This window comes from Chenopodium album, chromosome 3 (assembly GCF_948465745.1).
Source record: "Chenopodium album chromosome 3, dcCheAlbu1.1, whole genome shotgun sequence".
NCBI lineage: Eukaryota > Viridiplantae > Streptophyta > Magnoliopsida > Caryophyllales > Amaranthaceae > Chenopodium > Chenopodium album.
This window is the reverse complement of record NC_137836.1, coordinates 30,428,103-30,452,945: the sequence shown is the minus strand read 5'-3', so window position 1 is coordinate 30,452,945 and position 24,843 is coordinate 30,428,103. Positions and strand designations below refer to the sequence as shown.

Sequence of the window (24,843 nt, the reverse complement as noted above, 5' to 3'; positions counted from 1 at the left end):
ATTCTACCTTTCACGCCTTGGCTTAAGGATAGAACTACGAGTAAAGTATGGACTCCTTTGAGTACTTGAAGAAGCCATTTTGAAGTGAAAAGGGTAAGCTAGTGTTAAGGCTAAAGCATAGAAGAGAGAAAATAAAATAAGAGAATTACTCGGTGCCCCGTACATCAGAAATGAGGGGGGTATTTATAGGGAAAATGTGCTGAGGGAGCACACGGAAAAAGTGTCCCGTGACACGGTCAAACTGTACCATGACACGGGAAGCCCCACCATCAGACGGTACACTTTCCCGTGACACGGTACATTTCTGGTGTGACGCGGGAAATTTTCAGAAAACGGGATAAAAAACGTGTTAAGGGTTTACGCGGAAAAGACACGGAATGTCCCGTGTCACGACAGACCTCCCGTGTCACGGGAAATCCCACCGTCAGACGGGAAGGATTCCCGTGACACGGTAGGTACCTGCCGTGGCGCGGGAAATTCCTGCCTGTTTTTCCGTCTAAATACATTTTTAACCCTAATTTCCTTCTGCATTTTAAGTGCCGATTGATAATTTCGGGCCTTTTCTGACTTTTTATTATTCGGGCTAAAATAAGAAAATAATTAAATAAAAATAAATAAAGGGTTTGGGCCAAAAAATAAATAATAAAACAATAAAAAAGGCTTGGGCTAAAAATTAATTAATAAGTTTGGGCTGAAATTAAAACTATGCTTTTACCAAACATCAAGACTAATCCATAGACTGTTCAAAAATTTGAATTTAATAAAATACGATTTTTAAGCAGTCTCGGGATTAAATACTAAACCCGACCAATAGTGGCAGTGAAAGGTTGTTCATCATCGGGTTTGGTTTTGGGGAGACATTTTTAGGTGTCTACACTGGCCATTAGTTAAAAGGCAAGCGGTTCGCGCCAAAACCGCTTGCCATTAAACTTCCCTCTTTTTTTTTTATTAATCTAATAGGAAGCGGATTTTGTAAACCGCTTGCCTATAACCGCTTCCCATCACATTTATTCTACTAGTGATTACTTCTGAAATTTGTAAAGTTTTTGACCTGTTAATGAAATTTTGCCTTCATTTCATACTTGTCTTTATTTTATTTTGAGTACTGAATGCACGAAGTGCAGAAGGATCATGCTCACAACAATGAGGGATGCCTCCTACACGATGTGCCGACAGATCCAACTTATCCTTTATAGTTCCGGCTTCACATTTTGCAGACGGACCAATTTATAACTAATGATGATGTTTGAACATTGTCTGCACAATGTGCAAACGGACAACGTCGAGATTTTATGAGCTATCGCCTACACAATGTGAAGACGGACTAGTACACTTTAAAACTTAAAATTGTTAAGGGATCGTCTGCCCCGACATCCAAGATCCTTAAGAAAGGAACAGACTGCACCAAGGCAATCGCCCCAAAACTAATTAACTTCTTAAGCTAAGTCAATAACTTAGCAGCTATTTATCTTTTATAGAATTTTTAAGCTAAGTCAATGATTTAGTGGCTTTTTACTCGTTAAAAGATGTCAATGGCCGAATGAACATTATTTAAACTACCGTCTGCACCAACATGAGTACGAATGTCTGCTCCAACATGAGTGAGACAACCGGCGACGTCCATTTGGGCGAATTCGTCGAGGAGAAGCATCTCCCATTTGGGTGGCACATTGCTCTACGAATGCAACAAGCGGCCCTACCGAATGCGCTAAGGCAGTGTATGTAGTTGCTTGATTTAATCTAACTTGAAATCTAAAAAGCACCGAGTTTTCTGGCTGTTCTAGCACAGGTGGAAAACGACTACTGTTTCATATTAGAGGCTACCTTTCCGCCTGCTTTGCTATGGGGCAAGGCAGGCGGACAATCCCTTTTTTTTAATAAATATGCTAAGTAAAAAAAACTTAGCAGCTATTTTATATTTCACGAGGCCTTTGGCAGGATGCATTCAAGAAACTGTCGGCTCTACATGGCCGTCTGTCGCTTGGTTTGGGGCAATCACCATAATGATTGATTGACTTAGAAACCATTCAGACTCTTTAAAGTATCAAATATTCTAAGTCAATAAATCCACTCAACCGAAACCAACCGACATCTGGCCAGGGGCAAGAACATTCGCATACTATATGGGTTAAAATACTTAGCCAAAAATTCTATGCATAAAAAATTGAAAGCTTTAAAATTCTTTAAAGCATAAACACCAATATGAATAAAATCGGCAAAACGACCGGATGGTTCATAAATAAATAAAACAGCCGTCAAAATAGACGATTGAGAATGTTATCTGGCAAAGCCAGAAATTGTAAAATCACCTGACCCCTCGGTCGGTGAAATACATGGTTACTCGGCACACAGGCCGGAAAAGCAAATACTTAGCCATTCGGTCGCAGAATAGATACCTAAAAGCATAAGTAGTAGGGAGAGGTTCTCATTGTTGGCAGCCGCCTCCTTGTTTCAACCCGTCGGTTGCTCATCATCCTCCTCATCCTCCTGCTCATCCTTGGAGGACTCTCTCGAGGAGCCGGACTCCTTAGCAGCGGCCTTAGCCGCCTCCTCCCCAACCTGTTGAAGGAGTAGGGCGTTGAAATCATTGCTGGCTTGATCAAACTTGGTCTTCCAAGTATCATAGTCAAAACTTGGCTGAGCCACCTGCCAAGCCATCCGCATGATGGCTTTATTTTCTTCCATCATCTTCTTAACAAGGGCCTCCTTCTCCTCCTCATTGCGAGCCTTGTACTTGGCTCGGAGCTGCCTCTCCTGGTTGGCCAAGCGCTGCTCCAGGCGGCCCACCCGCTTCTTAGCCCTCTCAGCATCCTACTTGGCCTCATCCAATGCTCAAGTTTCTCCTTAAGGCTCTTGATTTAAGCCTTAAGCTCGTTGATCCTTGTGTGAGCCGCCTCCAAGTCCCGCTTTACTTGCAGGTTGGCATCCGCATTGGAATACTTCATATCAAGTGTAAATAACTCATTATGAGCAATTTCAAATTGAGCTCTGTCTAAAGCGGAGGCGGCCCGTACATTAGCAGCTGTTACCTCTTTTGACTTCTCTAGAATTGGCTTTTAAAGCCTTTGGACGCACACCATGGCCTACATTCGGTTAAAGGAGCGAATGGTTAGCATCAGGCGGATATAAGTACGACTTGCGATAACATTTATTGAGTTCTTGCCTCGTAGAGGATCCCGAATATGCCATCCAAGTTGAGGGTGCCGACCCCTCGGACTGACGCCCTGTCCTTAGGGTCAAGCGCCCGCAGCATCTCTTAGGCCATTTGAACCACAGTTGGCCTCTGAGTAGGAGCTGCGAAGATTAATATAACATACGTTAAGAGCAGGCCAAATGGTCTACATCTATGTAAGAAATATTAAGGGGAAGTAGCCTTACCTTTCGGCTGCTCCTCATCCCCCGTGACAGGCTTTTTCCCGTCTCCAGCTTAACCGACAGTAGAGTTGAGTGGCTTGCCACTCTTTGATACCCTTTGGGTATCCGGCTTGCTGATCTTCCTATCAGCTTCGAGACGAGAGTCGTCACCTCCCTTCTTTGGCTTGTAGGCAACGTGCTTTCTGTTCTTGCCAGAAGCGCCCACATCTCCAACTTTAAGTTTCCGCACCTTAGGGTCGGATGGTTTGGAGGGAGAAGGCTTGGTGGAACCACCCTGCACCAATAAAGAATAGTTAGAAACCATGCGTAATGAGATAAAACCTTGTTCAAAAAAGACAAGTGTGATAAGAATTTACCGTGGGGGTTCTCCCTGTTTTTGTTCTTCGTTCGTCCGTTTGAGAACGTTCGAACGGTACATAGCTGCAGAGGCTGCAGCCGACTTCTTGGAGGCCGAGAGCTTCTTCATAACTTTGTCTGCACAAAGAAACAATAGTTAAAAATTTGCAAGCAATATTGAAACAGCTAAAGCATTAAAAATATCAAGCGGTCGACTACCTCTCGGCATCTCTGTACTCAGGCCACAGGCAGCCAAGTATACCTCGTCCGAGAGCCACTCGTAATGAGGAATGTAACTCTAGGGGGTGACTTCCTTCTCCCCCGTATTCTCATTTGTCCGGACGGACAACTTGAATAGACCCTTATCGAATATCTCCCCCTGGGCTCGCCTAGGGAGATGCGGCAGGGCTTTCTTTCCTACCAAGAGGGGGGTATCCTTATTCCACCTATTATATTTTTGGTTCATCAGGCGGTCAGAGGAGTGGACAATATAAAACTTTGTCCTCTAGTCCTTCCATTTGGACTGCTTGCCTATTGCCATCATGTACCCCTTGCAGGTGGTCAAGGTGTACCAGCCTTCGCGGCTTGCTTTTGGCGCTCGGCTTAGATAGTGCATGATGGCGAACGCCTTAAACCTAGGATCCACCTCCAGCATTTCACATGCGGCAATGTACCCGATTATATTATTCCAGGAGTTCGGGACCAGTTGCCAGATACCCAGTTGGTATCCATCAAGAATTCTCTCCAATGCCGGATTGAGTGGAAAGTGTAAACCAGCCTGAATGGTTGCCTCATAGCAACCAAAACTCTCATCATGGTAGCTGGCCATTTTGGTCCAGGTCATCCTTCATTGTGTCCCGCCTGCCCTCGGGAACATGTCGATAATAGGGAGCACGCTCCTGGCGGTGAGTAGCATGCGGCTCGGCCCAACCCTCGCCTTTTTCACTGACAAGGACTCCCTTTCCGTGCTTATCTTAGCTCGTGCCTCCTCCGAGTCAACGGAGGCACTAGTAGAAGATGACGAGGCCGAGTCGTCATCAGAGCTCTCGCCAGAGCTGAGAGACTGCCGGCTGGTGCCAGAAGGGTCTTCACTCAGTCTCTCCTCCGGCGCCTGTCCTGAAGGCTCGGGTGCCGATTGATTCTCAACCTCCCAAAATATTGTGTCGCTGGAGGTTGGGGAATGGTAATAAGAAGGAGTTGGAGGGGGGTTAGAAGAAGGGCCTGGAGGATGATCTCGAAGCTGACTGACAGGCGCCCTAATGGAGCCGTCTGAATATATTGTGGACCTGTCCGAATGGTAGAAAGAACCATCCGAATTATATTGTCCGGTCGTTCTCTTGGTTCTGGCCATGGTGTCCTGCACATGCACAGAAACGGTAAGATTTGGGGAAGTTCACAAAGAAGGGTCATTGAACAAGCATTCGCCACCGCTAGTTCTAGACTCATCTGTCCCCGGTGACCGGCTGATCACTACCCTAGGTCGTGCCGTGTGCATTAGGGAAACCATTTTAAAAAACAAAGCAAGAAAAAAGTAAAAAAGAAAGAGAAAAGAGCAGACAGTTACCTTTAAAAAGTAATAGAAAATGGCTGATAAAATCTTGGACGTCTGTTTACAGATGGACTGGTTGGCTCTTGTCGGATGCTTGCAAGGAAATAGTTAATTTATGAGTTCAAATGTCAGAAATTCAAAGATTCTCCCAATGATTCACGCAAGTGTGAATCCAAGGGGGGTCAACCCTTCTATTTATAGAGGGGGTAAATGAACTGGGGTAAAAACCCTAGATTAAGGTGAACAGTAAAAGTAATTTCTCGGCCAATCAGAGGTCGACACATGTCACAGGCGCCACGTGCCATGCCATGTAACACTTGTGAGGGGAAAATGATTAGGGGTATTTGACACCCCCAATTGGACCAATGAGAGAGCGACACGTGTCGCCATGGGAGGCGTCCAAATGGACCCTCTAGATGCGTGGCACGTGTCACTCATATATCTCTCTCTTGAAATGGCGGCCTTCAAGGCCCAAACTTCGAGGGTGCCGCAAAACGGCGCTGCCCTAATTCCTAAGTCATTAAACCATAGGGTAGGGCACACTTCCCAAGGTCCCTATAAATAGGGACATTCCCCCCATTTGTTGGGGGACGTTCCAATCATTACTGAGTTGTCACTCTCAAGAAACAGACAACACCTGAGCTTGGAATCCAAGCACATAACTTAATTTCCGCACGTTTTACTCCGAATCCATACTAACTTAATCTTTGGAGGCGTCCTTGTTGAATCCAGTCTTGAGCTGTAACTCTCCCGAGGGACACAAAAAACCCCGAAACAGCAGCAACCCAGTAGCATCACATTTAAAGGATCACGGATTTCCTTTAAGATCTACAACATATACCCAGATAAAATCACACCCAAAAATACAATTCAATCCAGAAAATATAAATCGAAAAAATGCCCCAAAAAATAAAATAAAAAAGCTTAAAATAAAAAACAACAAAAATAGAAATTAAAAATCGACTTACTCCAAGGATAATCATATTAAACAACAAAATTTCTAACTCTATTATCATATTAAACCAAAATTAATATTAAACTAAAATAAATATTCACACGTACAAATATCAATCATAAAAAACCTAAATATCAAATTTTCCAGTTATTTCATTAAACCAAGTATTTTCAGCTGGATAATTAAGGCTATCATTCACCCAAGAAATTAAGGAAAAAATTCCCAAGAAATGAAATTTAATGATACAATATAATTAGAAAAGTTAATCAATTGAAAATTTGAGATTGAAAGATTAAGAATTTTACTAATTGGGACTAAAGGGTTCCTGATTCTCTTCTTCAATTCGAACAAATCGTCGATGCTGGGTTTTGGGGTACCCATTACTTCTCTCTCAAAAATCACTGAATTTCTATTAAAAAAACCATTAATTTGATTTTTAATTTGCAAATAGTGAGGAAAATTGCACCAATTTCTGCTCTCTCTCTTCCTTTGATTCTTCTAAAGCATGGCTCAATTCGTTGGCGAAAGTGTGGCTCGATTCGTTAGCGAAAGCGCGGAGACACCAACACCATGAATTCGCATCGAGTTCAATGTTTTATGTTTAGGTAAAATAGATGAAAACAATGGCGATAAACCCTAGAAAATGATTAATCGGGTAAAAGGAGGCAAGAGGAGAGAGAATGAAAAGAAATGGGATGTGAGCGGCGGTGAATGTGGATGTTGATGTGGGTGCAACTGCGACTGCAGCTGAGAAACATGCTGCGACTTAGGGTTGGGTGAGGAGAGAGAAAAGAGAGACATATGAGCAGAGATAAGAGAGAGAGGAGAGAGAATGAAAATAAAAAAGAAAGGGAAAGAGAATGAATATAGGAAAGGGAAAAAAAAGGGCGTGTTCTTTATTTGATTAAGTGCCACCGTTTTGAATGCCATCATTTTGAACCGGTGCCTTTAATGAATTTGGCACCAATTTGGTTTGAACTGGTGCTATATCTATTAAACTAAATCTTGCCTTGTTTTTTTCCCACCGGTTTTTAAGAACCGATGCATATTTCTCGGTGCCAATTTGTGTTTTTCTACTAGTGGTAATACCTTTTGATTAACTTGTAGCCAACAATGGTGTATTTTCTAAAGACTAATACTACTAGAAACTGTTGATTTCAGGACCTGATTGGAAACAAGATATTGCTGAATTTTTTTAGAGCATCCCGAAGCATTAATATCATAGTGTAGTCTGGTAAACTAGTTGAGCTAATCATATATTTTGGATTCCAATGAATGATTATTATGTATTACTTTTGATAATCATTAATTAACTTGTGTTTTAATTTGATGTAATTATAAGCTTTCTTTTTTTATTTTAATTTTGAGTCTTTTTTAATCCTATCCCCACCCCAAGCACTGTTGGGCAACATGTTCATTTGCTTGCTTACCATGTACATGTGTACTACATATTTGCTAATTTGTCTTGCTCTCAATCTTTTAATTTTATGGATAATCAACATCCCAAGTACATTGTGCCCCATAATTTCTAGTTTGGCATGTCCAGACCCATTGAGCTTTGTTGATTGCATTAAATATTTCCCTTAGTGAGTTTTCTCATTGATTGCATTGACACCTAACTGCACGCTGGACAGGGAAATATGTGAACAGAGAAATTTTTGCTTGATCTTGAATGAAACCATTGAACCAGAATTTAGCTAATGATTGGTTTAGTTAGAAAGTATAATAGATCATTGTGAATTGAGAGCTTGGTTTAAACTTTCTTATGTCTTGTTTTCATATGATCATAGCTCTACTTTATCAACATTGATCTCATTATGAGAAATAAATCAGCTATCTCAACAAGTAAATAGAAATGAATATAAAGTTTATAAAACAAACTAAGCTAAACCTATTAGCTCAAATGGTAGAGCACTATGCAGATGCATAGAGGTGTAGGTTCGATTTTTACATAGGTTATCTCTAAAAGTAAATATAAAACACCAAGAAAAAAAAAGAAAAAAAAAACTCTAATGCATGAGTTTTGAGAATTTGGCTTTTGAAGGGTTGTGGTTAAATCACTCTACAATTATATAAAACATACCTCAAAAGTAAGTTAAAAATAACCAAAAAGTAAATCAACTTAGCTTAAAGGTGTATTGAAAATTAATTAGCTTTAGATATATTTTGTCATCATCAAACCTGAAAACTTCAAAAACAATAAATAAATAAAAATATCACTCTACTAAGATTGATTAGAGAACCAGCTTCTACTCTATTATTTCTTTCTCCAACTTAAAATAAATATGAAACACTTTAAAGTTATTCAAAATGTTACAAAAGTAAATAAAATTTGAGTATAAGATTATTTCAAGTTAGGTGGGATTAAACCAAAGTGGGATTCGAACCCACAGAGTGCGCAATGCTTTACCAATTGAGCTAGTAGATTAGTGTTATTAACATGTTTATGTAAACCCATTCTAGCAAAGAAAACAAGTTATGCAAAGTAATTCAACATAATAAATAGAGCTAGTATATAAAACATTCATAGTAAAGAAAAATTACTTAAATGTTACTCAAAATATGTTAAAATTAATTATACTGATCTATCAAAGTAGGCTAGTATATATTAAACATTCGAAGTAAAGGAAAGTAAATAAAAAAATGTTATAAGTAAATAAAATTGTCGCAGAAGTAATATATATATGTATTTATATAGGTAGGACAACAGAGGAGTTGAAGGCACCAAAACATGGCTCAAGAAAAATTAAATAGGGCATATGAGATGTAAAACTTAATACATCCAGAAGATATAGCAACACATCATCACACCCCTCACCTCACATGCTGCCTGCCTCAAGTACCTTGCAACCCACCACATATATGCCCAATTCAACTTCCTAACCCACTCAACAACAACAACCAGCAACACATTGTTACATTGCTTCCATTATTAGCTGACGTGTTTGGTTATCATCATCAAGGGGTGTTACATATACCTTGCCTCCCTAAAAATTTTCAAAAAATTATAGGTAAGCTATATAAGAAAAGATAGATATTTTGTATTATACTATGGTATATATTAATCTTATTGGGTGCTACTCGTATATTATTACTATACTATGTTTTGTAAAATAAGCTAGATTGATGTATGTCACTTGTTTGAATTGGTTTTCAAGTTCAATTTCTAGCTATTTTGCTCTAACGTTATATCGTCAGATCACATAGTATAATACATAGAGTTCTAGCTAGGTTGAAATTATAAACTACTTTATACCAGATCAATTTTTGGTTTTGAGAGGTTGATGATGTATTTAAAAATAGGTAAAATTGGTATAAACCACCTTTTTTGTATAACTTTTTTGAAAAAACCACCTTTTATGTTTTTTTTTTACTAAACCACCTTTTAAGTACCTAAATTTTTAATTGCACCACCCGTATTTCAAATTTAACGAAAATACTAACGGCGCCGTTAGTGGGGCCCACCAACGTCATGTTTTCCTCTTAAATCCCGCGTTTAGTTAGAAAGACTTAAATACTCCTTTTATCAACTCAACTAATTCATCTCTCTCCTTTGTCCTTCAGTCTTCTTCGTCACTCATCCAATTTATTGCTGACAAATTTCTGCCATTGACGCCATTTCTAGCTCCTTTTTCCTTTAATTATTAAATGTTTTTTTGTTGGCAAAAGTAAATCATTGGAGAAAATGGACAGTAACAAGGGTAAAGGCAAGGAATTGCAAAAGATTTATGGGTTATTAAACTGTAGTACGGGGTAAATTTCTTTTCTTTTTGTTTTTTTAATGTTTTTTTATTCTAATTTTTGTGGGCTTGTGGCGTTTTGTGTTAATTCATTATTGTATTATATGCTTGGTAGATTGCAATTGTTTATTAGTTCTTTGTTTTTGGGTTGAATTAAAGAATTATAAACCCTAATTGCATGTTTGATACTCTAATCGGTTTGTGTTGGGTTGATTATTCGGCAAAGAAACAAACTTTATTGTTTTGAGTGGTTGTTTTGACTGTGTTTAGAGTGCTTAACTGTTGACTTAATGTTTAATTATTTGGCAAAAAAATACTTCAGATTTTTTTAGAGCTTTACTCATCAACATATTCAAGCAATTATATACAGGGGAATGGCTGAATGTTTTGGGAGGGAAATATACATGATTTAGGAGGGAAAAGAAAAGGTCGTGGGCCCCTTTGACGTCGCAGTTAACTTTTCTGTCAAATATTGAAAACGGGTGGTGCCATTAAAAATTTAGGTACTTAAAAGGTGGTTTAGTAAAAAAAAAAACATAAAAGGTGGGTTTTTTCAAAAATGTTGGACAAAAAAGGTGGTTTATACCAATTTTACCAATATGTTAAACTAATGAAAAACTCAAAAGTAAATTAAAATATGTTAAAAGCTAATAAAAATGTTTCAAAAGTAAATAAAAATAAAAATAAAAATCCTATGAAATTAAAACAAAGAAAGAGGTATTCTGCTAGTAGTCTAATCCCTACATGCTTGCCTTATAGGGATTGCACCACTTTCAATCTGCACATTCATGAATCATTTATCTCCACACATGCAAGCAGAAATCTAAGGGAAATGTATATGAATTGAGGGTGAAGTAAAGATTTTCAATGTAAAAGTAAATAAATCAATGTAAAAAGTATATAATTTTATTATTTGGTAAAAAACTAATCATACACAGATATATATATACAACTAATAAATAAACCTACATGGGAATCGAACCCATATCCTTTGTACATTTGCACAATGCTCTACCAATTGAGCTAGTAGGCTAGTATATATTATAAATTGGAAGTAAAAGTAAATCAATATACCTAAAAAGTAAATAAAAAAGGCTAAAATGTAAATTAAAACATCATTAAAGTATATAAATTATAATATTACTTTTGCTCATGCTTCAGGTGCTCCTCATCACAGGCTTCTTAGGTGTACAGGCTGCACTCTTGCTCACAGCAGCTTCTCGTTTTGCCCTACTCTAAGAACTCCCGAGTAACATGTACAGAAGCAGAGCAGAAGTAGCATAGCAATAACAGACAGCAGAGCAGAAATGGCATAGAAACATCAATCTTGTGGGCTAAAGTCCAGTACTACTCTAAGTGACATTGTGAATGAATGTTAGAAATTTTTTTTTGGCCTATATACAATCCAGTACTACTAGTATCTTGTGGGTTAAAGTGGTTAAAGTGGAATCCAAAAATTCAACTCTTATTGTTTTCTGTAGGGACATGTCAGTTGTGTGATCAAATGACACAATTGCTTCATCAGGCATAAATATCTCGCTTTTCCATATGCTAATCCATCTTGGTCTTTTGATTTATTTTTGTTTTTGTCTTATTTTTGTCATAGGATCTATAGCACAAACACAATAAAATAGAAGGTAGCTTCATTTTGGATGTTATTAGTTCATCTTATGTAAGTCATAAAGACTGCTATATAATAACATATTATCAAGGGCTATTCAAATGCTAGATGATCTGATTCTTTCATTTTAGTTTACAATTTTATACAGAGATAATGATAGTGCAAAGAAAGCTAAGGAAGAAACTTGTAACACCCCAATAATTCTCTCTTTAAACCTATGAGGACCCTAAACAATATTCAAAAGAATTACTAGCGTACTACTGCCACTTGTTCAAACGTTAAGGCTTTATAAAAAAATAACAGTGGAAAAACTAAATCAATTATAAATAAGTTTCAAAACCAATAACCAAAACCAAATTAAATCTTACAACTTGGAACCATTATGGCCCTTATTCAAAACTCAAACCAATAGTAGTAAGAAAGAAAATTTAAGTTTAAAAAACATCAAAAGTAAATAAAAATAAAAATAAGAAAAGCAACCAACACTCCACTCAAGTTCCCACCACCTAGATACGGATGTTGCATGTGTAAGAACTTGTGGTTAAGCTGCTCCCCAATATTACAAGTGTAAAAATTGGATCGTCACAGGATAATTGAAAGGCGAAGGCCATGACCAAGAAAGACACACGAAGCACATGATCAGCAAAGCTGAGTACATGCAAGCTGCGAAACATTAGAAGAAATCCCTAGCATGCTACTAATAATCAATCATCACACATCATTAATTTGTAGACTCCACACATGACTCGACTATCAATTTACTAAGACTCCACTATCTAAAAGTAGTTACCTCATCATTTTTATTCATTGGATTAAGCAATAGACAAGGTTGTCCAACCCATGCTCTTTTTGGAGCATCAATAAAAGAAAACCCCATGCCTCCTTTAGGAAACATCAATAAAACATCTAACGACCACGGGTGCGACTCCGTGACCGTAGCTAGTATGAGATCTCATCTAACTCCTAGTTTTGAAAAGTATTTGAAATAAGAGACTCGTAGTATAGATAAGATAGCCTCGAGAAAAGTGCACGACAAATACCCCGTGTACCCCAACCCCTAGTTGTCATTACTCCAGATGTGTACAAATCTTGAGTTTTATTGCTCATCCATCTTGCACTTTACGTGATTTATAAGTTTAGACATTGTGATGACTCATTTGCAAACAACACAATCAATCGATTATCAATTCAATCAAGTAAAGCAAACTTTCAAATTTCAATTCTTGATTTATTAGTGACAAGCAACATTTATTATTAAATCCTTTAACTACCTCAGTGTATAAACACCTTGAGTGCATAAGGCACCCCACAAACTTAACCTCGTCATATAAGACTTAAATTCTTCCTTTACTCATTCTGTTTCCATAATCATGAATGACTAATAAATTAATTATTTCACCAATCACATACCTCTGCCTCTAAGCGCATCTTGCATATTTAGAGCATAAACAATACTTGCAATATAGAATAGTGCACGTCATACGAAATTCACAATGTATAACCAAACAATTTAACCAAGTCATCCCTACACACACTACTACAAAATAGGCAATATAGAACGCCCGAAATAGGCAATATAGAACGCTTTAGAGGCGTCCTTCAAGTGGGGTGCCTTATAAAGTATACATGACGCCTATTTGAGGCGTTTTATATCTAATACAATACTAATTGCCTATCTTGGATAGGCGATTATTATTCTATGTACAAAACATATAACATATAAAGAAAAGAGAACTGTCAACTTTCGAAAGGCGTTCTATATTTGATAAAAAAAAAGGAGCGCCTATCTTAGATAGGCGTTCTCTTTTCTAATTTTTTTTATTTAAAAAAAATAATATTATTATTATTATTATTATTATTATAATAATAATAATAATAATAATAATAATAATAATAATAATAATAATAATAATAATAATAATAATAATAATAATAATAATAATAATAATAATAATATCTACATTCTTTAAATAAAATTCCACTATGATATGATACATTAAAATTAAACTACAAATTACATTATCTTTTTTTGATAAAATTTGACAAAATTAGCTAACTGATACATTTAAGCTACAACACACATAGGATACCATCATCGTTTAATTAGAAACTCAATGAGCTACCTTGTGATCATCATCCTCCAATTAACATCCTGAGAAAAAAAAATTATTAGCATAAATCAAGCAGCAAACCAAATATTCAAGATTCAATCATGAAGAATTACAAAATAAATGTCACCAAAATCATCAAACATGCTAATTTACAGAACATAAAACATGCTAACTTACAAGAACATAATCAAATTTCAATTTAAAAAACATAATTGAACTTTTACTAAAATTTTAATTTGATCATTTACAAGAACAAAATCGAAATTAAAAAAAATACAGATGCACAAAAATCAGTTGAAATAAACTAATACAGTAAATTCTAGCCAAAAAAATCCGATAGAAATATTACAACCCAGTTATCATAGAAACCCAGGAAAAAAACCAGTTAAACAAAGAAAACCTAGAAAAATAACTAGCAACCTCATCAATTATAACTGATATGTGATTGTTAACGATGATACGATAAAATCCTTCCAAAATCAACAAATTCAAATAAAATAAGAAACAATACATACATCTACAAACTGTAAAAGCCAATTCAACTTTGACAATAATCAATTCCAAATCCAAATTCTGCAATGAAAATCGATGCTCATCAAATGGAACCAAATAAAAGAGAAAGAAACTAGCCCATTTGCTGGATCTGACGATTTCAAGGCCAATACCATTGTCAGGGAAGAGTATGGCGGTGATGGGATAGCGGCGGAGAGGGGAGGAGGCGGTGTTGCCTCGCCATTGTTAAAGCCCCAAATCCGGGCTTTTTGTGTGGAGGAAGGAGATGGGTTTTTTTTGCCATTGAAGGAGGCCGTTAAGGGGAAATAGAGTAAGATCCATGGGAGATTACTAGGTCGAATCGGATGAGAGAGATAGCGGAATTCTTTAAGGAGAGGGAAGAGAAAGGAGAGCAATGAACGGCGGTTAGAGCAAATAGGGTTTTGACCTTTTTTTTAAATACTCCATACCGTAGAACGGTTAACTAAGAAAAATGTTCTATATTGCAAAGCTACAATTTAATAAAAAAAAAATCAAAAAAATCAAACATAACAATTAACTTAGTGAGGTGTTCTATTTGATTCAATATACACAACGTTTCTCTACCAAAGGCGTTCTATATAATTTAGAGAACGCTTTTCCAACTTGACAGTTATATATTGAGTGTTACTTTTTCTCATTTTTGTGGTAGTGACATGATATTAAGTTCTCGACCCATCCTTAAACATGCACCTAAAAGAAAGGTTTCGTAACTCGTACGTACCTTATGTAAACAATTCGGTTGGCCACTTTAGAACTAGAAGTCGTCTTCTACAAAGTCCTCTCCTATACCAATCAATGAGAAATAAATCAATACTCAATCAAATAAATTTACAGGATTACTAAACTACTTTAAAACCTCTTAAATCATCAATATATAGCGTTTATATTGTTCCCATTAGTCAATAATAATAATATAACATCCCAACTATAAGTTTATATGTTAAAATTATGAAAATATAGTGTATAACATGAAATTCCAGAAACTTTAAAGTAAGTAAATAAATCTTAAATTTTAGTTTAAGTATATAAAATAAACTCATAAACATAATTACTTGAGATAATCGTTATATAGTAGGTTAGTATATTTAAAACCCAAAAATACATCAAATCAATGTAATTAGAGGCTTCAAAATAATAAATTTAAAATCTCAAAATTTATTCTTGATATTAGACTTTAAAGTTCAAAGCTTTTTAAATCATAAAATACCCACAATAATTATTTATAGGCTTAGAAGCATAAAAAAAACATGAAATTAGCATGACTTGCTCATAAAAATCCAAACTTTAATAATTAGAAAATTTATATATGGTAAAAATAATTACACTTTGATGTAATTTAAACATATAATAATTAGATAACTTAGTTAGTACGTTTCCAATCCCTAAAGCATAAAAATTTAATGTTTAAACCCTAAATTTTATACATACACAAATCTGAAAATTTATATAATAAATTAAACATGTCAAAACTCATAAATTGATAATCTTTTATAATTTAAACATATTATCAAACCATAATAATATAATTTAGAACAAAATTTTAATTAAATATTGAAACTTTAAACATTATAATAGCAAATAAATAAAAAAAAAATAAAGAAAGAAAGAGATGAAAGGGCAGACTATCAAAGGGGCGGTTGTAGGGTGGCGGCAGTAGGCTAAGCGGTGGTGGTGTTCTCGGGGGAAGCAGCTTCAACTTGAAGTTTTTGATGAGTGTCATTTATGGGACTCATAGGGTAGTCTTTTAGGATGTTTTCACCCTATTTTAATAGTTTTCTTTTATCATTTTGGTCTTTTCTCCTTTAGTTTCTCTATTTCTTCTTTCTTCGTGTTTTACATTCCTTTATGTGGTTTTCTTCGTGTTTCCCTTTTATATTGCTCTTTTACTCTTCAATTTTCTCTCTTTGATTACTTTTGAAGGTTCTTAAGGAGTTGGCTTCGCAAAGGGGTCAAGAAGAGCAAAAAGGGCTAAGAAAATAAGTATTAAGCTCCTTGGAGAGGGCACGTAGAGGGCGCTCTACATTTGCCAATTGTCGGGGGCTAGGGTCCTGAGGGCCGCGGGCGCGGATAAAGTGCAGCAAATTGATGATTTTTGGCAGGAACTCTCCGCACCCTAGACGCGGTCTAGCCACGGGCGCGGAGATTCTGGAGAGATCGTTCCCTTTAGAGAGACCGTGACCCCCTGTTTACACTTGGGAACAGGGCATCTGCTGCGCCCTTAGCCGCGGGTGCGTGGGTCTTCGCCGCGAGTGCAGGCTACAGTACCCGCGGGCGCGGGTCTTGCCCAGATTGCTCGCGGAGTTAGTTATTTGTTCCGTAGCAATTTCTCCGCGCTCGCGGGATGTTCTTCGAGAGGGCGCGGCCGATCAGTTTTTCTTCTTTGTCTATAAATACTCTTGTAATTCCTTTGGAAGGCTAACTTTTAGATAATCTTTCATTTGCTTAGTTTTTAAAGAGAGAAACTAGAGAGAAGTTAGAGAGAAAGTAGAGATTGGAATTCTTGGATTTGATTTGTATTACAACATTGCTTCTATCAAGTTTTGATTTCTTCTTCATATCAATGAAAGTTTGTGAGATTTCTTTCCTTTGAATGTACTTCAATTGTAATTTTCTTTAATGCTTGAATTTTTGATTTGGATTTTTATTTAGGTTTGAGAATTTGTTGATTGATTGATTTTCATTATGATTTAGCTTGAAATGAATATGTTTGTGATTGAATTTTCATTTTGTCTTTCAAGTTCCTACTCATTCCTTTGGGTTCGACCCTTGACTTACCGCATACTTGTATAAGGTTTGTTAAGTGTTTATAAATTTAGTTTGACCAATGGAGAATTAGATAACGACCTAGTTTTCCTCTTGTAAGTTTTGAGGCTTTTTTTTTTGTTATTATTGTTGCTGTTGTTGTTGTTGTGTGCGTGAATGAGGAGAAGAGAGTGAGAGGGTTTTTATTTTTGTTTTCACGTGAAAAAAGAGGAGGGTGAGGGCTATTTTATTTTGGTTTTAGTTCTCTAATTCTATTAGAAGTAGAATTTGGGTAGTTTGGCCTTGAATGGGAATCAACTTTGGGCCAATATACTTAAAAAGGGAGTTATGATTAGACTAAAACTTAATAGTTTAGTAAAATCTTATTACTTTTACATTAATAACTCATACTTATACAACTAAGATTAAAATATTTGTATAAATAATAAATAATTATATTAGAAAAATATGGGGGATTACAATCTACCCCTCTTAAAAGAAGTTTCGCCCTCAAAACTTAACCTAAAAACCATAAATTCTCCAAAACTGTTCTAACTTTTATGTTTTGTATTGCTGTAAATTGCTTGATCCTCAACATGTGTACTCAACAAACTGAAATTTGTACTCAATGAACTCATACTTTGCTAGAGTTTACATACTTTTATTATTTGTAAACACAATAATCATGCATAATAATAAGCAAAAACATGCAAAATCAAGCAATAAATGGTATAATTGAGGTAAAAGCGTGAAATTACATCGCATTCTACCCCCCTAAAAGAAAAGAGTTACGCCCTCGTGACTTACCTCGTCAAATAACTCGGGATACTTGTTCCTCAACTCTTCCTCGGCCTCCCAAGTAGCCTCTTCGTACTCTTTGTTCGACCAAAGGACCTTCACTATCTTCACATCTCTGGTTCTAGTACTACGCACCTTGTGATCTAGGATTTTTACTGGTCTTTCTTCATAAGTTAGAGACTCATCTAGTTGAATAGTCTCTGGTTGCAACACATGGGTTTCACTAGGCACACACTTCTTTAATTGGGAAATGTGGAACACATCCTGCATTTTCTCGAATTCCATTGGCAAACTTGTAGGCCACTTTCCCCACACGTTGGAGAATTTCATACAGACCCACATACTTTGCACTAAGCTTCTCTTTCTTGCCGAATCATATCACACCTTTTGTTGGAGAAATCTTTCGAAAGACCTTGTCCCCAACTCTAAACTCATCATCCCTTCTCTTCAAGTCGGCATAACTCTTCTGTCTATCTTGTGTTGCTTTGATCCGTGAGTGAATCAGTCTCACCTTGCTAACCATGTCTTCAATAAACTCTGTTCCCAAAGTAATCCGTTCACTGTAATCATTCCAATACACTAGGCTTCTGCATTTCCTTCCATACAATGCTTCAAAAGGTGCCATCTTGATGCCTGTATAGTAACTGTTATTGTAGGAAAATTCGATCAAAAGTAGGTGATCCTCCTAATTCCCTTGGAAATCTAAAGCACAAGCTCACAGCATATCCTCCATGGTTTGGTTTGTTTTCTCAGTTTGACCATCTGTTGCAGGATGAAAGGTAGTGCTCATCTTCAATGCTGTTCCAAGGTTCTCTTGCACTTTTTTCCAAAACTTTGATAGAAACCTCGAATCTCTATCCGATACTATGTCCTTCGGAACTCCATGCAAATAAACTACATTCTTCACATAGACACTTGCTAGATGCTTCTTTTTCAAGGTCTCTTTGATAGGAATGAACATCGCTGGCTTAGTAAGTATGTCTACAATCACCTAAATCGTGTCATTCCCACTACGAGTCTTTGGTAAGCCTATCACAAAGTCCATGGATGTAGAATCCCACTTCTAACCTGGTATTTCTAATGGTTGCACCTTTCCCATGGGTCTTTTTTGGTCTATCTTCACCTTCTGGCACGTCAGACACTTTGTTACAAACTCAACAACCTCTCTCTTCATATTCGGCCACCAATAGAATTCTTTCAAGTCCTTATACAACTTATCTCCCCCATGGTGAATTGAATATGGTGTATTATGGCACTCCTCCATGATTTTTCTTTTTATATCCTCACACTTTTGTTTTATACACCATCTCTTCTGGTATCTCAGACTCCCGTCTTCATGAATCTTGAATTCAATCTCTGCACCACTAGTTACTCGATCTCTGATTTTCTGCAACGACTCATCTGTCAACTGCTTCACCTTAATCTCTTCAAATATAGATGGTTAAATTGTCAGGGCACTCAGCAATCCCTCTAACTCTCCTTGATTAACAACCTCAAGGTTTAATCTTCTCATATCCTCATACAACTCATTGGCCACAATTAAAGCATTGACATTATGGCTTGACTTTCTGCTAAGAGCATCTGCAACAACATTTGCCTTTCCCTCGTGATACTAGATGTGGACATGGTAGTCTGTGAGAAACTCTAGCCATCGACGTTGCCGTATATTCTAGTGGTCTTGGGTGAAAATGTACTTCAGACTTTTATGATCTGTGGAGATCTTACAAGAGACGCCGTAAAGGTAGTGTCTCCAAATCTTCAAGGCGAACACAAGAGCTGCAAGTTCCAAGTCGTGCGTAGGATAATTGACCTCATGTGACATCAGTTGTCTCGATGCATACGCGATCACCCTTCCATTTTGCTGTAGGACACATCCTAAACCACGCTTCAAGGAGTAAGGATGGGGTTCCTATCGTAAGGGGTCCTCTACTTAAATGCCCATGGCCACTTAAAAGCCTAGGACTTTACACTTGTTAGGGTGTAGTAGGATTTGAATTCCTGACTGTTTGGGAGACCTTGAATTAGAATTGATTCTATCATTACGCTTTTTTGTAAGAAACAACCAGGGAGTCGCCAATAAGTTTTAGGAAAACTCATAAATCTCGTTCATGCCTTTCTTCCATGTGGAGTTCATGGAATGATTAGCACGAATCATAAGTTTACCCATGCACAAATTGGTCTATAAACCAGAAATGAGTTCGGGAGAGAGGGTACTAAAATAACGTTCCCTTTAGAGGGGAATCGTTATGCTAGCCCTAGTGCGGCCTCTCTTAGCTCTTCCTTTTTTACAATTTCATCACCAAACAATATATGCAACGCGATACCTAAAACTTTGTTAGTTGATTTTATTTACACATATTAATTCACGTAGGAATTATATCGTAATGTCGTTATTCTTATTTAATCAAACTCGGGAAAAGGACAAGAAAATAAACAATATTCGCCTTGGCTTAAGTGATCAACCAATAATTATTTAATTCAATTTTAATCTTTATTTAACGCAAGATACTATGTGGAATTTATTCATTAATTATTTTAAAGGTGATCAAACAACACTAATTAATTAATTAAGATTCATTTAAACAAGAAAATAAATGTGATTTAACTAAGTGCTCGGGAATTTACCACTTCTCTTTGTTAGATCTCCGTTTAGAATACTTATGGACTCCTTCTTGTTAGGGAACCTCCATCGTAGTAACAAAATATCAAAAGGGGTGAGTGTTTAGAACAAGAGGGGCTAGGTTGCACAAGTTCACAAGTATTTCGCCAGAGTTTTAGGTTATTTTCTGTCTGTTTAAGCCTCAATTTAAGCTCTTATTTATAGGGAATTATTAGGTTTAGGTTTCGAGCATTCTATCGCAGCAGGTGTCGCGCGCAACAGGATGAGTTGCGCGCGGCATCCCTGCGCAAGTAATTGTCTTGCGCTGCTATGGGCAGTGCAACTAATTTTCTTGCGCGCGGCTTTATGGTAAGATTCGATTTTATATTTTCTGTATAATTATGAATCTTTCGCAGCGCAACTTTGGAGGTTGCGTTGGGTGTCGCGCGCAACTGAATTAGTTGCGCGCGGCAGCCTAGCGCGGCTGTTTGAGATGCGCACGGCTTTTTCTGCGGCATCACTAAGATTTAACCTAGGCGCGCCTAAATCCGTCATTATTGGGTTTTAAGCACGGGCTTAAGCCTAATTATGATCGGTTTTAGTTAATTGGACCTTTATTTTGGCTTTTATCTTTAATTTGGGCTAGTCTTTTGTGTTTTGTGGCTTCACTAGTCCTCCATAAGTATTCTTCACTTTGATCCAACACAAAGATGGTTTTATTTATCGTCATTGCACTTCCTGTGGGGACAAGAGGCCAAAAGTAGATGTCTACAGTTAGCCTTCACTTTGGTCGAGTCTAGAATAGATTATGATCAAAGTAGTCAAGGAAATAAATCCGAGACTCATTCTGCGAAGTTCTCTAAGGATAGAGAATCTTTCAGTAATGTTTAAGGATGTTGAAACAATCCTTGGTTCTCTAAGTGTTTGAAACAAGTAGCTATTAAGGCTAGAAAAAGTTTTTCCTAGTCTTAACGCGCTAAAGAATCTAGATTGATCCTTTGCAATTGTAAAACGCTTTTACAAGTAAAGGTGTTCTGGGTGATGTTAATACGAGAGACTACGCGACCTTGTGGGGGACCGTCTTGTGTCGGCCCTTCACGTGTATGCGCAGTCTTGTCCATACTCGGTTCTTGCCGACGAGTTGTTGGCTGACGAGCTTGATCCGTAGTGTACACCTGAGCAGCTGGCTCTGATATACATTGCTCACGTTCTTTTCGTCACCATCATGAGTGATCGAGGAGAGCGTTTCAAGGGTCGTATGCCCGTATGCTTACAGTTATGGGCAAGGCAACTCGGGTGATGAATTCTGCGGCAACTACTGAGGTGCGTCGGATCTTCTTTACGTTGCATGGTCGTAACCTTAAGGTACGTGTTTTAAGCTTCTTTCGGTTATTGCTTTCGCCTTTTCCATTAGGCTTATCTTTTCTCGATTTAAGGCTTGGGGATACTCGTACCCGCCTTTCTTAGCCCCCAGGATGCTTGGGGCTGCTCGTTTTCCTATTGGCCATCGATTAGTCTCGATTAAGAAGAAACGAGCCACTCCTGCCGGCGACTTTCGCCAAAGGATCCTTTCGGCAACTCGTGCATCGATGAGTATTCCAACTACATGTGCATTTTTTGATTTTATTTATTTTCTAACGATTTTTCATGTGGTTGTGTTTTATAGATCGATCTTCGTCCTTGGAGTTTAATCGTCGGAGTCCTAGAGATTATACGGTCTTGCATGATTCGTTGCCGTTTTTGGGCCCTCTATCCGGGAATCTCGGTGCTCCAGAGGACAGACGCTTGGTTTTTTGGAGAGCGTGTTCTCTGGCGCTTTCGTCCGAGGAGCCTTCGGTTCCTACGGATCCTCCGATCTGGATGTTACGTTCGAACTTGCTATCTACCGAGGATCGAGCTCAAGCAATCCTTGGTTATCCAGCGGAGCAGCTGGTGCTGCCGGAGGTTTCTTATCCAGCTTTTATAGCTTCCAGGCTGACTCCTTTTCCGGCTTTTGTTCAGGTTAGTACTCTAACTCTCTCTTTTCCTTGTTTTTGTTTATTTTTCGGAACTTTGACCCTTTTATCATTTTTTATCATGTATATTTTAGCGGGTCGAGCTAGGTGGTTGGGTGCCTCCTACAACGGAGATCACGTATACCGATGTTGTCGGATCGGTAATTCCTGAGACCCTTCCAGTAGCGGAGGATAATGAGGGGATACCGTTTGTACTTGAGACGGTTGAGTCGGTATGTCTTTTGTGTATATGAATTCAAACATTTCTATTTATTTTTTGTTTCATATACATTTGTTTACTAACTGTCCTTGTATTCTCGGAACAGGTTCCGCGGAAAACCGTGCATGACATGGTGAGGACTTTACGTGCTTTCCAAGCTGCTTATCGGAGAGCCCTCGTGACTTTATCATGCAGTGATCATCGGATGATCGCGGTAAGTTTTATTTCTTTTCTTTTCAACGAAGTTATTACATTTCATGTATTAATCTTCGTTTTGGATTTTGCAGGATGTGCAACAACCTTCTAGTAGTCGCCGAGCACCCTGATTCCTTTTGTACAGATATTGTTATTTAATTTAGGAAACAGATGTCTATATAAATATTTTTTTTTGCATTTTTGTACATATGACACATTTGTCATCATTATTATGTTTTTTGTTTCCATGTGTACATTATTATTATTTTTATTATTAAAAGCAAAAAAAATTAAATTTTCGAGGGAGGGAAAGGGTTCCCGACTTACCCCCCCCCCTCGAAAAAATAACCTAAACTTGAAAAAAGGAAGGCGAAAAGAAAACAAAAAGAAGAAAAAAGAGAAAAGAAATTAAGAAAATAAGGAAGTAAGAAAACAATAAAAAAGAAAATAAGAAAGTAGGAAAATAATAAAAAGAAAATAATAAAAAAAATAAGAAAGTAGGAAAAAAAAGAAAATAAAAAGAAAATAAGAAATTAGGCAAGAAAAGGGACACAAAGGGTTAAAAGGCAAGCGTATGATTCGTCTTAAGATTTCGTGAAGATTCCGTCATTATGTGAGCCAAAGTACGGAAAGAAATCCAAGTCACATGCCGCGTCAAGGGAGACGCGCTCAACTGTGTGAGATGCGCGTAGCTGTCGCGCGCATGTGAATTAGTTGCGTGCGGATGTCGCGCGCAACTCATGAGTTGAGCGCACCACCTGTTGGTGAATTTTCCTTTAAGCCGAATTTGCCAAAAATTTACCCCTCTTAGGTCTATTTAAATGTGGTTTCGTGTAGGCTTTTAATCATCTCGCATTCATTCGCTTAGTAATATAAGAAAATAAAAAGAATTAATCTCTCTAAATTCTCATTCTCTTTTCTTTTTTTTTTTTATTTTTTTTTTAAAATGGTGAAGATCTTTGAACAACGTTTGAAGCAATGGGTCACTTCCCATTCAACCGAGGACAAACTAGCTTTCAAAATTTACCACCTAGACCCTCTATTGAATTATATGCAACTAGTGGTTAACTTTGATTTTCTTCATGCCGCAGTCAACCATTGGGACTCTAACCACCATCTTTTCTTGTTTAAAGGGGACGAAATTGTCCCCCTACCCGGTGAGTTTGAGGCCTTGCTAGGTTTCCCTACAAATACTCTCCTTGTGACTTATTCGACTACCTTGTCGGATCCCAAACCTATATTCCAAATATTTATTGGCTTGTCCGACAATGATATGACCAATATTGGAACTGAAGAAGGAGTGAACTTGATTCAATTTATTGAAAATTTCGTTGCCCCTCATGACAACATGACTAAACAACGCTTTAAAATTCGTGCTTTATGCTATTGTCTTCTTGTTAATTGTTTACTTAGAACATGCGAAGAATATGGAGATTACTTCGTGGTGTCCATAGTAGAGCAAATAGAGGGATGTCATTCACCCGCTCCTTTGGCTTTGGCGGAAACCGTTCAATGTTTGAATCGCCTAAGAGGAGACCCTAACGAAAACGATTTCACGGGAAGTCCACTCCCATTACACGTACGTTTTTTTTTCAGCGTTTATCAGCGCAAGTTACAAAGTTGCGCTGGCATCACCAGCGCAATCTTCTTCACTGCGCGCGGATTGCGCACGCAACTGGTTTTGTTGCGCGTGCCACTTGCTTGTGTACAAAATCGCAAACTGATTTTCTTTTTCTTTTTTTTTTTTGTAGATTTGGCTCATGGAGCGTTTGCGAATTATTGATCAGCCACAAAACCTTGAGGCTAATGGAGTAAGGACATTCCCTGGACGTCAAATCCTTTATAAGCATAAGAATGAAGAGGAATGGACGTCGTTTTTCTGTCGTGGGGTTCCTACCGTACGTTTTGTGATTCCTTGGTGGAACATAAATAGTATGATTGGGAATAGTCTCAATTGCCCTTACATTAGGCTTTTAGGCATATTTAGTACTACTTATATTTTTCCTTGCAGGGTAATGAGACAATACGGGATGAAACAAATTATTCCCCCGCAGGATTGTGATGCCCCCTAAAG

The 24,843-nt window shown here is 37.5% G+C and overlaps 1 protein-coding gene and 2 long non-coding RNA genes across 3 annotated transcripts; all 3 read right to left on the bottom strand.

Moving 5' to 3' along the window:
* Window positions 1–2,203: 2,203 nt before the first annotated feature.
* LOC145613056 (uncharacterized) lies at window positions 2,204–3,279 on the bottom strand. Its single transcript, XR_014106854.1, has 2 exons — window positions 3,164–3,279; window positions 2,204–3,083 (listed from the first exon to the last, which is right to left on the bottom strand). It is a non-coding gene; the product is annotated as an uncharacterized LOC145613056 (long non-coding RNA).
* Window positions 3,280–3,384: 105 nt separating this feature from the next.
* Window positions 3,385–5,023, bottom strand: LOC145613048 (uncharacterized). Its single transcript, XR_014106853.1, has 3 exons — window positions 3,931–5,023; window positions 3,732–3,849; window positions 3,385–3,649 (listed from the first exon to the last, which is right to left on the bottom strand). It is a non-coding gene; the product is annotated as an uncharacterized LOC145613048 (long non-coding RNA).
* A 9,023-nt stretch (window positions 5,024–14,046) lies between these two features.
* LOC145624978 (uncharacterized) lies at window positions 14,047–18,722 on the bottom strand. Its single transcript, XM_081678063.1, has 5 exons — window positions 18,481–18,722; window positions 18,174–18,405; window positions 17,771–18,064; window positions 14,203–14,260; window positions 14,047–14,087 (listed from the first exon to the last, which is right to left on the bottom strand). Exons 1-5 carry the CDS (start codon window positions 18,720–18,722, stop codon window positions 14,047–14,049), a joined length of 867 nt encoding a protein of 288 aa, XP_081534189.1.
* Between the last annotated feature and the right edge of the window lie 6,121 nt (window positions 18,723–24,843).

Excerpts from the sequence above, each read along its gene's own strand:
- LOC145624978 (XM_081678063.1), bottom strand. The coding sequence starts at position 18,722 with ATGTTCATTCCTATCAAAGAGACCTTGAAAAAGAAGCATCTAGCAAGT. Across the intron at positions 14,261-17,770 it reads ATCCCGAGTTATTTGACGAG|AATTTGGATTTGGAATTGAT; the intron begins GTAAGTCACGAG and ends TTTTCATTGCAG. Across the intron at positions 14,088-14,202 it reads GGCTTTTACAGTTTGTAGAT|GTTTTCTTTGTTTAACTGGT; the intron begins GTATGTATTGTT and ends TTATTTTTCTAG.